This window comes from Physeter macrocephalus, chromosome 11 (genome assembly GCF_002837175.3).
Source record: "Physeter macrocephalus isolate SW-GA chromosome 11, ASM283717v5, whole genome shotgun sequence".
Taxonomy (NCBI): Eukaryota; Metazoa; Chordata; class Mammalia; order Artiodactyla; family Physeteridae; genus Physeter; species Physeter macrocephalus.
Genome location: NC_041224.1, coordinates 66569476 through 66582884, shown reverse-complemented (window position 1 = coordinate 66582884; position 13409 = coordinate 66569476). Strand labels below are relative to the sequence as shown.

At 38.7% G+C, this 13409-nt stretch overlaps 1 protein-coding gene across 2 annotated transcripts in view; it reads left to right on the top strand.

Moving 5' to 3' along the window:
- The window catches only part of PTPN9 (protein tyrosine phosphatase non-receptor type 9), an 81878-nt gene that overhangs the window by 54276 nt on the left and 14193 nt on the right, over nucleotides 1–13409 (top strand). Inside the window, exons 6-8 of one of the 2 annotated variants that reach the window (XM_024128943.3) lie at nucleotides 6822–6932; nucleotides 8721–9049; nucleotides 13252–13345. In XM_024128943.3, coding sequence (XP_023984711.1) covers nucleotides 6822–6932; nucleotides 8721–9049; nucleotides 13252–13345 — 534 coding nt within the window. The remainder of the gene's footprint in view (nucleotides 1–6821; nucleotides 6933–8720; nucleotides 9050–13251; nucleotides 13346–13409) is intronic. The other variant, XM_024128944.2, reaches the window with a different exon arrangement.

Below are 13409 nucleotides of genomic sequence, written 5' to 3'. Positions count from 1 at the left end.
CTTTTGCTTGTCTGTAAAGGTTTTAATTTCTCCCTCAAATCTGAATGAGATCCTTGCTGAGTAGAGTAATCTTGGTTGTAGGTTTTTCTCTTCATCACTTTAAATATGTCCTGCCACTCTCTTCTGGCTTGCAGAGTTCCTGCTGAAAGATCAGCTGTTAACCTAATGGGGATTCCCTTGTGTGTTATTTGTTGTTTTTCCCTTGCTGCTTTTAATATGTTTTCTTTGTGTTTAATTTTTGATAGTTTGATTAATATGTGTCTTGGCGTGTTCCTCCTTGGATTTATCCTGTATGGGACTCTCTGTGCTTCCTGAGCTTGATTGACTATTTCCTTTCCCATATTAGGGAAGTTTTCAACTATAATCTGTTCAAATATTTTCTCAGTCCCTTTCTTTTTCTGCTCTTCTTCTGGGATCCCTATGATTCAAACGTTGTTGTGTTTAATGTTGTCCCAGAGGTCTCTGAGACTATCCTCAATTCTTTTCATTCTTTTTTCTTCATTCTGCTCTGCAGTAGTTATTTCCACTATTTTATCTTCCAGGTCACTTATCCATTTTTCTGCTTCTGTTATTCTGCTATTGATTCCTTCTAGAGAATTTTCAGTTTCATTTATTGTGTTGTTCATCATTGTTTGCTCTTTAGTTCTTATAGGTCCTTGTTAAACATTTCTTGTATTTTCTCCATTCTATTTCCAGGATTTTGGATCATCTTTACTATCATTACTGTGAATTCTTTTTCACGTAGACTGCCTATTTCCTCTTCATTTGTTTGGTCTGGTGGGTTTTTAACTTGCTCCTTCATCTGCTGTGTGTTTCTCTGTCTTCTCATTCTGCTTAACTTACTGTGTTGGGGATCTCCTTTTCGCAGGCTGTAGGTTCGTAGTTTCAGTTGTTTTTGGTGTCTGCCCCCAGTGGCTAAGGTTGGCTCAGTGGGTTGTGTAGGCTTCCTGGTGGAGGGGACTGGTGCCTGTGTTCTGGTGGGTGAGGCTGGATCTTGTCTTTCTGGTTGGCGGGACTTTGTCCTCCGGTGGTGTGTTTTGGGGTGTCTATGACCTTATTATGATTTTAGGAAGCCTCTCTGCTAATGGGTGGGGTTGTGTTCCTGTATTGTTAGTTGTTTGGCATAGGGTGTCCAGCACTGTAGCTTGCTGGTCGTTGAGTGGAGCTGGGTCGTAGCGTTGAGATGGAGATCTCTGGGAGAGCTTTCGCCATTTGATATTACGTGGAGCCAGGAGGTCTCTGGTGGACCAGTGTCCTGAACTTGGCTCTCCTACCTCAGAGGCACAGGCCTGACACCCGGCCGGAGCACCAAGACCTGGTCAGGGCGCACGGGATGGCCTCATCCAGGGGCACCTGCGGCCAGGTAGGGCACACCCGATTGGTGCAGTCACTGAGAGGGTGAGTCCGCCCGCCCGCCTGCTGGTCCCGTCCCCTTCCCTCTGACTGCCTGAGCGGGTGCAGTCTCGCTTCCTCCAGACGGAGTCCGGGAACCCCACCTCCCTTTGCTCTTTTTTGAATTTAGAAAATCTAAAATAATTACATCCTTTTTTTTGTTGTTTTAACTCCTTTAAATAATAACATTGTAGTACCTTTTTTTTCAGATGTTCTTTTGCTGTTTATGTGTCCTCCTTTATCTGTTTCAAAATAATGAAACTACTATAGGTATTTTGTTGTTGTTTTGCTATATAAATTCAAAGAGAGTGAAATAAAAGTTTGGTTGCCTTAAAATCCATATCATGTTTTCCTTAGTGACTTATTGCTGTGTCATTGGGAACAGGTAAAATTTTAAATATAGTCCCCTACCATCCTCATTCTTATGAAAGTTGTAAGTAGAAGTTTAATGCACAGTCTCACACTTCAGATTTCTTTTTTTAATTAATTAATTTATTTATTTATTAAATTGAAAATTTGTTTTTAATTTTAAACTTTTTGGCCACCCTGTGGGATCATAGTTCCCAGACCAGGAATAGAACCTGCGCCCCCTGCAGTGGAAGCATGGAATCTTAACTGCTGGACCACTAGGAAAGTCCCCCAGATTTCTATTTAGTATGAAGTAATTTCCAGTAGTTACTGTGGTGAGGATTTGGATCAAAATGTGACACTGGAATAAAAGTGTAAATAATCTTTGACTTCTTAAGTTGCTCTGAGTAGATTTTCCCCATCTTACTAAATTTCTTTCTTTTTTTTTTAAATTTAATTTTATTTTTGGCTGCGTTGGGTCTTCGTTGCTGCACGTGGGCTTTCTCTAGTTGCAGTGAACGGGGGGCTGCTCTTCCTTGCAGAGCGCAGGCTTCTCATTGTGGTGGCTTCTCTCTTTTTTTTTTTTGAATTTTATTTAATTTATTTTTTTATACAGCAGGTTCTTATTAGTTATCTATTTTATACATATTAGTATATATATGTCAATTCCAATCTCCCATAGTGGCTTCTCTTGTTTTGGAGCACAGGCTCGAGTCTTGTGGGCTTTGGTAGTTGTGGCATGTGGGCTCTAGAGCACAGGCTCAGTAGTTATGGCGTATGGGCTTAGTTGCTCTGCGGCATATGGGATCTTCCTGGACCTGGGATTGAACCCGTGTCCCCTGCCATTTTTTTTGCGTTGTTATAAAAAGGCTTCAATGAACATCATTTTACATACATTTTTGTATATTTGACCCATTATTTCTTCAGGATAAATTGCTATAAGCAGATTTTTAGGGTCAAAATGTAGGCATATTTAAAGTTTTGATAAATATTGCCAAATTGTCCACTAAAAATTTAGTTCAAATTTATACTCCCATCAACATCCTGTTCACTAGAGTCTTATCATCACTGATTATTTGGATTTTAATCAGCTCATGTCTTTATTTGGTGTTTTCTTATTAGTGATTAACTTTAGCTTATTTTCATGTTTAACATCAATAAGTATTGCTTAAAAAATTTTTTTCTTCTCATATATTCTACCCATTTTTTTCTTTTCTTTTTAAATAAATTTATTTATTTTTGGCTGCGTTGGGTCTTTGTTGCTGTGCATGGGCTTTCTCTAGTTGCTGTCGAGTGGGGGCTACTCTTTGTGGTGGTGTACAGGCTGCTCATTGCGGTGGCTTCTCTTGTTGCGGAATGTGGGCTGTAGGCGCGCGGGCTTCAGTAGTTCTGGCACACGGGCTCTAAAGTGCAGGCTCAGTAGTTGTGGCGCACAGGCTTAGTTGCTCCTCAGCATGTGGGATCTTCCCAGAGCAGGGCTCAAACCCATGTCCCCTACATTGGCAGGTGGATTCTTAACCACTGTGCCACCAGGGAAGTCCTTACCCATTTTTCTATTGAAGTGTTTGTCTCATCGATTTACAAGACTTATTATTAAGTACATTAAGAGTATTGTTAAGTATGTGTTACCAGCATTTTTGCAGTTTATAATTTGTTCAACTTTATGGTGTCTTTTGTCATACTACTATGTTTTCTTAATTTTTCATTATCGTTTTAATATACTATATTACATGTAGTATATTTAATAATATATTATATATGGTACATAATATTATGGACAGAATAATTTGTTTTCAAATAGCTGTCCTGGCAACATTTGTTAACTAATACATTTATTTCCCTACTCATTTGGGATAACACCTTTATCTTATACTTAATTTCCATATGGTAAGTATGTGTATTTCTGGACTCCCTGTTCTGTTGATCTAGGCATCTAGACCAACATATTCACTTTTTAATTTATTGTCGCCTTATAATAAAGTTTATTATCTTATACAGCAAGCTTCCCTGTATTGTTTTATTTCTAAAAGTTGTTTTGACCTTTTTGCACTTTTATTCTTTTACATGTACTTTCGTGTGCTTTTATTTAAATTTTTACTGATATATAACATGCATACTAAAAACAAACTTTATAACTAGTTTTTATAAATTATAAAAGCAATTAAAAAGTAATTCAAGGAAAAGTCTCTGACCACTCCCTCACACACCCCAGTGCCATTCCCCAGAGATAACCACTTATTCAAAATGATAAATCTGATGAGAAAATATTTTTAAAAATCATCATCTTTTGATTAGATGAATGTTAGAGTCATTCAGTCAAGTTCTGGAAGATAAAACACTTTGGGATTTAATTTGGATATAATGAATTAATTGGAGAATTGACATCTTTACAGCATCATCTTCTCCTGTCCAGGAATGCTGGGTTTTTTTTATGGATTTTTTTAAAGTCTTTTGTTATGTCTTTCAATAAGATTTTAAAATTATGTGTCTTGCATGTTTCTTATGACGTATATTCTTAGGCTAAAAAAAGTCTACCTATATATGTATGTATAAACGTAGCAGACACCAAGGATAAATCATCTTTTTTGTATGACCAGTGACTTACAGGGGGAGAGAGACAGGGAAAGAGATGGTGCTTGTGTGCACAAGTGCTATTATAAACCAGAGGCTTTTTACCATTATACTTTTATGCTGATTATTATTTATAGGGTGGCTAATTTTTTCATATTTATCTTTTATACTTTGAAATGCTGTTATAATTGTATTTATCTTTTGTACTTTAAAATGCTATTATAATACTTTAAAATACTATTATAGGGACTTCCCTGGAGGTGCAGTGGTTAAAAATCCACCTGCCAATGCAGGAGACACGGGTTTGAGCCCTGGTCCGGGAAGATCCCACATGCCGCAGAGCAACTGGGCCTGTGTGCCGTGGCTGCTGGGCCTGCGCTCTGGAGCATGCAAGCCACAACTACTGAGCCCGTGTGCCTCAACTACTGAAGCCTGTGTGCCTAGAGTCTGTGCTTCACAACAAGAGAAGCCACTGCAATGATAAGCCTGTGCACCACAACGAAGAGTAGCCCCCGCTCACTGCAGCTAGAGAAAGCCCCCACGCAGCAACAAAGACCCAACACAGCCAAAAAAAAAAATTCTATTATAGTGGGGACTCCCCTGGTGGTCCAGTGGTTAAGGATCTGACTTCCGCTGCAGGGGACGTGTGTTCGATCCCTGGTCAGAGAGCTAAGATCTCATGTGCCACAGGGCAACTAAGCCTGCACGCCACAACTAGAGAGCCCGTGTGCCACAACTAGAGAGCCTGCGTGCCACAACTACTGAGCCTGTGCACTCTGGAGCCTGCACACCACAACTAGAGAAGGCTGCGTGCCACAACCAAGACACAGCGCAGCCAAAAATAAATAAATAAAAATATTTTTAAAAATACAAGTATAATCTAACTGGGAATAATTTCTTCCCAGTTAGAATACCAGTATTATTCAGTATCCCTGCCTATGAGAAGTGCTGGAATATTGAGAAACTAAATGAAACCAAGAGCTATGGATTAAGAAGGAATAATTTTTCATTCTTATGCCTTGTGCAGATCAGGGTGTCTCTTTTCTTTTAGACCTCATTTGCCCTTGTGCCCACTAGATCATATTGATTGATTGCCCACTAGATCATATTGATTGATTGAATGAATGAATACATAAATAGATGAAGAGATGAGTGGAAAAATCAATGATTATAAACACACAGCTATCAGAATAAAGGAAAGATTATGAGAAATGTTTCATGTTCATTTTATTCGTGATCTAATTGTTCCTTAAAGTTTTAATAATCAGAACTTAAGGATGCACACGTGTATGCTGACAAGAAAAATCAGAGTAGTTTTGATCCATAAAGCTTATATTGACAACATAACATTGTTACTTTTATTTTTTATTTTATTTATTTGTTTCACAAATAAGAGTTTCTTTGAAAATGCAGCATTGTGCTGACAATAAAAATCATAGAGAACTTACGTGATCAGGGAAATATAATCACGGGAAAAAATGGTAAGGAGATATCCATCTGTTATCAAAGTTTCCTTTGAGATTCCTCTTTCAGATCTGCAGGAAGACTTGAGAATCTTTAGGGTATCTCTTACTAATGTAACCAAAAGTCCTGAAGTCTTTCTCTGTCATTGAATGGGTCCAGATCAAATAACTCAAAGCCCATGCATTTAAATGTGCAGATTCCAGCACACTCACCTATAATTCTGAGGTGTCCCAGGCCAAACTTTTGTTCCTCTCTGTTTCTCCATAACATGATTACTTTTAAAGGTAAATCAGCTTTTAATTTCTTTCTTTCTTTTTTAAAAATCTTTATTGGAATTTAGTTGATTTACAATGTTGTGTTAGTTTCAGGTGTACAAATCAGTTATATTGATACATCTACATATGTCCACTCTTTTTTTTTTTTGATTCTTTTCCCATATAGGCCATTACAGAGTATAGAGTTCCCTGTGCTGTACAGCAGGTTCTTATTATCTATTTTCTATCTAGTAGTGTGTATATATCAATCCCAGTCTCCCAATTTATCCCTCTCCCCGCTTCATCCCCTGGTAACCATAAGTTTGTTTTCTACATCCGTGACTCTACTTCTGTTTTGTAAATAAGATCATTTGTACACTTTTTGTAGATTCCACATACAAGCGATATATGGTATTTGTCTTTTTGTGTCTGACTTACTTCACTCAGTATGACAATCTCTAGCTTCATCCATGTTGCTTGCTGCAAATGGCATTATTTTGTTTTTTTTATGGTTGAGTAATATTCCATTATATATATATATATATGTACCACATCTTCTTTATCCAGTCCTCTGTTGATGGGCATTTAGGTTGCTTCCATTTCTTTCTTTTTAACCGCTTTTTCTCTAGTTACTAAGTGAAACCTGAATTAAGCTATAGACTCCCCCTGCTGGGTAAGAATGGTGAGAAGAGCAAAAAACCTAAATTTTGTACTTGAACAGTCAAAGGTCCCATTAGGCACTGTTGCAGTGGCCTAATTGGTATTTTAAAATCCTTGTATTGTTCTCCACAGGGAGCTTTTCCAGCTCGTTTGAAGAAAGTGCTGATTGTGGGAGCACCCATATGGTTCCGAGTGCCCTATTCCATCATCAGCCTCCTTCTGAAGGACAAAGTCCGGGAGAGGGTAAAGGAAGCTAACTTAATTGTATTTGGAGGTGGGATAGATACATTTCCATCTCTACTGCTGAAACCTGCCAATTAATTTTCTACCTTCAGAAAACCTTCCTGGCTTCTTTCTCTTTCTGCTTCTGTTAGTGTGGTCACTTATATTCTCTGCTTTATTCTTTACTCCGCCCAGTATAGGCTGCCTTTCTGACTGTACAAGTTCCTTGAAGTTAGGACCTGGACATAGTTTGGGCACTTCCCCTGTATGTAGCACCTTGCATGCAGATAGTATCGAAGGAATGTGTCCCATGAGTGACTTAGAGATAGCTACTACTTCCAAAATTTACTCCTGTGGCTCTACAGGCTTTTAATATTTAACAACTTCTAATATAATTACATCAGTTGAACTGGTGTTTGAATTTGTTCAACTGGAAATATTCAGTCCCCTTGACCACCACGGTGGTGGAGGAGACTCTCAATCTCTCTTTTACTTTTATTCCTGGCATTTTCTCTTAAAACAGCTTGTTGCTTCCCAACTTCAAAAGCGTCGTCTAAAATTATCTTGATTCTATTATCATCCCCTGAGTATTCCAGGATGGAAAGTTTATGGTTTCAGTCATTTACTCATTCATTTCTCACCCTTGAAAGAAAGGGTATATGAAACATTGTTAGAATAGAATAAGATAATAATGTTGTAAAATATTATCAGAGGGTGTTTTTTTTTTAGTATGAGATTATATGAATAATAACAGTACAGATCTTTGTAGCTGAGGCGACTTGGGTTGGAGAGGGGAAACTAAAGATGTTTGGTTCTGCGGAAGCTACTTAGTGACCTAGTGACCCTAGAGTAGGAGATGTCTTTCCTAAGATAACTCTTTGAGAGGACTCCTTAGGCAAGTTCTTAACACTTGAATTATATACAAGTATATACATGCATGTATGAACTCAAAATATATTGAGCATCTTTACAGTCCAGGCTCTGGGCCCTGGGAATTAAAAGTTGTGTGAGATAGCCCTTATTCCTGAGGAGCTTATGGTCCTGAAAGGGGACACAGACATGTTCAGAGAACTGTGGCTCTGAGAAACAGAGGAGAATGTTATCTCAGACTGTCAGGGAGGGCTTCACAGAAGAGGTTGAGAGGAAGAGGGCATTCCAGGAAGCAGCATTCCAGGAAGAGGCAACAGCAAGCAAGGCAAACATTCCTATTCCACACAGATTCCAAAAAGAACCAACTAGGCAAATTTGGTCCAGTATGGCTGTGTCCAAGCAGAGAGAGGAATTAAGTATTACAATTACTTCTCTAGCATTTTTCCTGGGCTACCCAGCCTCTGGGTGGCTGGTCTTGTCTTGCTTTCACAGAAACCTATCTTTGAGAATGTCCATACCAAGCTGTGAGTAAAACACAAGCCAACAGGCTTAGAATTGGTTGCCTTAGTATGGGGTTGACAAAAATAACCACTTCCCATGCATTCTTAGTAGTCAAAAAGGCGAATACCCACGTGAGATGGTACTGGAAAGCCTTGTAAATAGTATAAAGCCTTGGTTCACTATACCTACGTTTATATAAGGTTTGTAACAGGGCCCCTAATTCCAGGAATGAATTTGCTATACATTATGGGAAGTCAAACCTTTTCTGGGAAATTCGTAGGACGTCATTCCCAAGCAGATGAAATTCAGTCTACTCCTTTTTTAAGTTTACCAGGTATTTCAAGCAAATCTCATATCATTCTCCAAAGCACTTTTGTTCTTTATCTGTTTGTTCCCCTCCCTCCCCACATACTCACGTGGTTCTTTCTGGCCTTCCAGATTCAGATATTAAAGACATCTGAAGTCACCCAGCACCTGCCCAGGGAGTGCCTTCCAGAAAACCTGGGTGGGTACGTCAAAATTGACCTCGCCACTTGGAATTTCCAGTTTCTATCCCAGATGAATGGCCACCCAGATCCCTTCGATGAGATCATCCTGTTCTCTCTCCCTCCGACCTTAGACTGGGACTCAGTGCATGTCCCAGGTCCCCATGCCATGACCATCCAAGAGTTGATGGACTATGTTAGCACCAGGCAAAAGCGGGGGATATATGAGGAGTATGAAGACATCCGTCGTGAGAACCCTGTCGGCACTTTCCACTGTTCCATGTAAGTAGGAAAGGTTTGGGCCAGCGATCACTTTCCAAGATGCTGTGGCACGCATTGGTACCCCTCCTTCCACACCTCACTTCCTTAACAGAGGCTCTTCCTTGTGTTAGGAGCCTCACTCTCACTTAGATGATAGTTTCTCTCATCCATAAAGAGGCACCTCTTGGTGCTTGTTGCCAACAGCGTATGCTGTGAAATTTCTGAAGGTCTTTGGTCCCAATGGAGGAACTGTGTACTAATGGATACATTTTTTGATATTTCCCTGATATGCAAGTGTTTTTAGGAGAAAAACAAAAATGTAGGCTCAAAATGTAGGCTGTCAATTTGATCTCTGGTCCTTTCATTTGGGCAGTTTCTCCCTATAGCATTTATAGTATTACATTACTTTCTGAGGAGGGGTACTGGTCCATTTAAGATTATCCACGGTCAGTAAGAGAGAAGAGTTGCCTCTTAGGAATTCAGCCTTGTGGGATTTTCCTTCTACTTGAATTCTGTAACTGGTTTATAACCACTTGATAACTATTGTTGGCAATAGAGCATGAATCATTTCTCTTATTGCTGCTGTCATTTATCTTACCATGTTTTCATTGGCTGTTGCAAAAGCTTTTTCTCCAAGTTTTGAGATTGTTTGTTGAAAATTAAGGAAGCTCAGGGACTTCCCTGGCTGTCCAGTGGTTAGGACTTTGCCTTCCAATGCAGGGGGTGCGGGTTCGTTCCCTGGTCAGGGAGCTAAGATCCCATATGCCTTGCGGCCAAAAAACCAAACGTAAAGCAGAAGCAATATTGTAACAAATTCAATAAAGACTTTAAAAATGGTCCACATCAAAAAAAATAAAATCCTAAAAAAAAAAAAGAAAATTAAGGAAGCTCTCCCCAGTGGGTCCCAGGCTCAAGTTCCAGCTTAGCCAAAAATACCCTCTGTAACTTACCCAAGTTATTTCTCTTCTTTGCACCTCAGTTTTCCTGTGTGTAGTATTTGATATTAGACTCACTGATATCTACTTACTCTTTTGTAGCTTAAATGTTTTAGGAATCCGTGATTCTGTGAGTACCTCTTTCCCCTTGTAATTCCTGTCCAGCTTAGTCAGTGTGCTGTAAAGAAGGTATACAGGGAGTGAGAAAGAGGGAAAAGGAAAAAAAAAAAGAGGGAAAATAATGAGTTAGGAAACAGATAAGGGAAGTAAGAGAGAAGAAGCAATTGAGAAAAAAAATCAATAAGCAGAACAAGAATGCAAAGGAAAATAAGAAATAAATAAGAGAGAGAGAAAGCAGAGTATATATCATGTGGGGAGAGTATTCTTCTCTCCCACACAGCTCTGTTTCATCCCTACCAGCTCAAGACCCCTGTATTTATCCAGCCTTTTTCCCAGCCAGAGCAGAGGATGCACACTTGTCCTGGGTACTTCTGACCCTGTTCTGGGTGCTTCTACTGAGGGGTCCTTGAGGTGTCATTTCTACAATGGTTCCCCTTCCCCACATTAAAAAAGTGGGTTTGGATTATGCTCCTTGCATCACCCAAGCCAGCTGTCGTGTTATATATAATCAGAGAATACATCCTAGTCCTATGGAAGGACTTCCCAATCTTGCCTCTTTATTTATTGAATCAATGAAAACGTCCCACTTCAGGAACTAGAAACCAGAATCCTCAACATCTTCAGGCCCCTGTCTTACACCAAGTTCCAGTAGAACTACTTACACAGAACAAGCTGTTTCCCATGGAATTCTAGATTAAGAAGTAGATATCAGAGTATTCACTGCTGTCCAGGATGCCCGTGGACCAAGAGACTTTCTTTCCCTTTTTTTTCCTCCCCTATACCATCCTTTCAAAGGATTTTTAAAAATTTAAATTTTAAAAATTTAACTTTGTTATGAGATGATTGTAGATTCACATGCATTTGTAAGAAATAATAGAGATCATGTGTACCCTTTCCACAGCTATCCCATGGTAACATCTCCCAGAAGTTTAATATAGTATCACAACCAGGATATTGATACAATCCACCAATCTTATTTCCCCAGTTTTAGTGTGTGTGTATGTATTTAGTTCTTTACAATTTTTATCACACAGGTAAGTTTGTGTATACAGAACTGCAGTCAAGATACAGAATTCCATAACCACATACCTCCATTCCACCCCTCCCCATCCCTAACCCCTGCAACCACTAATCAATTCTCCATTACTATAATTTTATCATTTTAAGAATGTTATTATATCAATGGAATCATACTATGTGTAAACTTTTGGGATTGCCTTTTTTTCACTCAGTATAATTCTCAGGAGATTCACCCAAGTTGTTATTTGTATCAAGTTTGTTCCTTTTTATTGCTGAGTAATATTCCATGGTATGGATGAACCACAGTACAAACTGTTAACCAATTAACCATTTACCTGTTGAAGGACATCTGGGTTGTTTCCAGTTTCTGTTACAAGTAAAGCTGCTCTGAACATTTGTGTCTAGGTTTTGTGTGAAAACAGGTTTCTATTTCTCTGGGATAAATGTCCAAGAGTGGGATTGATAGGTCATATGGTAACTATGTGTTTAGTTTTATGAAAAACTGCCCAGCTCTTTTCCAGAGTGGCTGTACCCTTCTGCATTCCTCCCAGCAATATATGAATGATTCATTTTCTTTGCATCCTCACCAGCGTTCAGTGTTGTCACTATTTTTTATTTTAGCTGTTCTGATAGGTGTGTGATGAGATCCCTAAATTAAAATTAGAATTGTGCTTTTAATTTACATTTTCCTACTATCTAATGATATTGAACATCTTTTCATGTGCTTCTTTGCTGTCTGTATATTCTCTTTGTAAAATGTCTTTTGCCCATTTTCTATTTGGATTTTTTTTTTAAACTGTTGGGATTTGAGAATTCTTTATATTCTAGGTACTGGTTCTTTGTTGGATACATGGTTTGCGAATATTTTCTTCCAGTCTGTAGCTTTTTTTTTCTTCCTCTTCTGGGTCTCTTGTGAAGCAGAAGTTTATTTTGATGAAGTTCCTTTAACAGTTTTTCCTTGTACGGATCATGCTCTTGGTGTCAAGTCTAAGAACACATTGCCTAGCCCTAGAATCCAAAGATTTTTCTACGTTTTTTTTCCTAAAATTTTTATAGGTTTATATTTTACATTTAATTTATGTTTGTAATCCATTTTGAATTAATTTTTGTGTAAGGTGTAAGGTTTAGGTTGATGTTCAAATTTTTTTCCCTATAGGTATCTAATTACTCCAGCACTGTTGGTCAGAAAGAGTATTTCTTTTATTGAATTGTTCTTGGAACTTTGTAAATTATCAGCTGGGCTTATTTGTGTGGGAAGAAGGATTTTTTTTTTTTTTAATCCACAGAGTACTCAAACTGTGTTTAATAAATTTATTTATTTATTTTTGGCTGCGTTGGGTCTTCATTGTGGCACGCAGACTTTCTCTAGTTGTGGCGAGCGGGGGCTATTCTTCATTGTGGCGCACAGGCTTCTCATTGTGGTGCCTTCTCTTGTTGTAGAGCACGGGCTCTGGGTGCGTGGGCTTCAGTAGTTGTGGCATGCGAGCTCAGTAGTTGTGCCTTGCAGGCTCTAGAGTTCAGGCTCAGTAGTTGTGGTGCACAGGCTTAGTTGCTCCGTGGTATGTGGGATCTTCCTGGACCAGGGCTCGAACCCGTGTCCCCTGCATTGGCAAGTGGATTCTTAACCCTGGTGCCACCAGGAAAGTCCGGGAATTTTTTTTTTAAATATGAAAAAGAACAGAGCATAATGTGACAAACAACTATTTCCTATCACCGGCATTAGTACTGACAGTTTTTAGCATTTTGTTGGATCTGCTTCATCTTTTTTATTAAATAAAAGAATTAATTGTAAAGTTGAAATCCTTCTAATCCTTACCATCAGTTCTCCTCATTCCCCAGAAGTAGTCATTAGTATGAATGTGGTATGTTTCCTGCCAGATCATTTTGTTTATACTGTTCCATATACATTCATACCTATGAACAATATAGAGTATTACTTTATATGTGGGTCTTTATAAGTTTTTTTTTTTTTGCTTTTAATCAATATGTATGCAAATGATTTTTTCAAAACCAAATAGTACCAAAAAAAAAAAAGTAATGAATGACAACAATCTCCTGACTTGCACTCAGTTCCACTTCCATTGTCATCCATTTTCAACTCTTGTAGCTGTTTTATTTTTTTATTTTAGTTTGTTTCATTTCCTTCAGGTCTCCAGGAAACCTAGAGAAGAACCGCTATGGGGATGTACCCTGCCTGGACCAAACTAGAGTGAAGCTGACAAAACGAAGCGGCCACGCTCAGGTAGAAAGATAAATGCCATCCTTTTAGGAGCACTGAGGGAAATTTAAGCCTCTTCCAAAGTGAA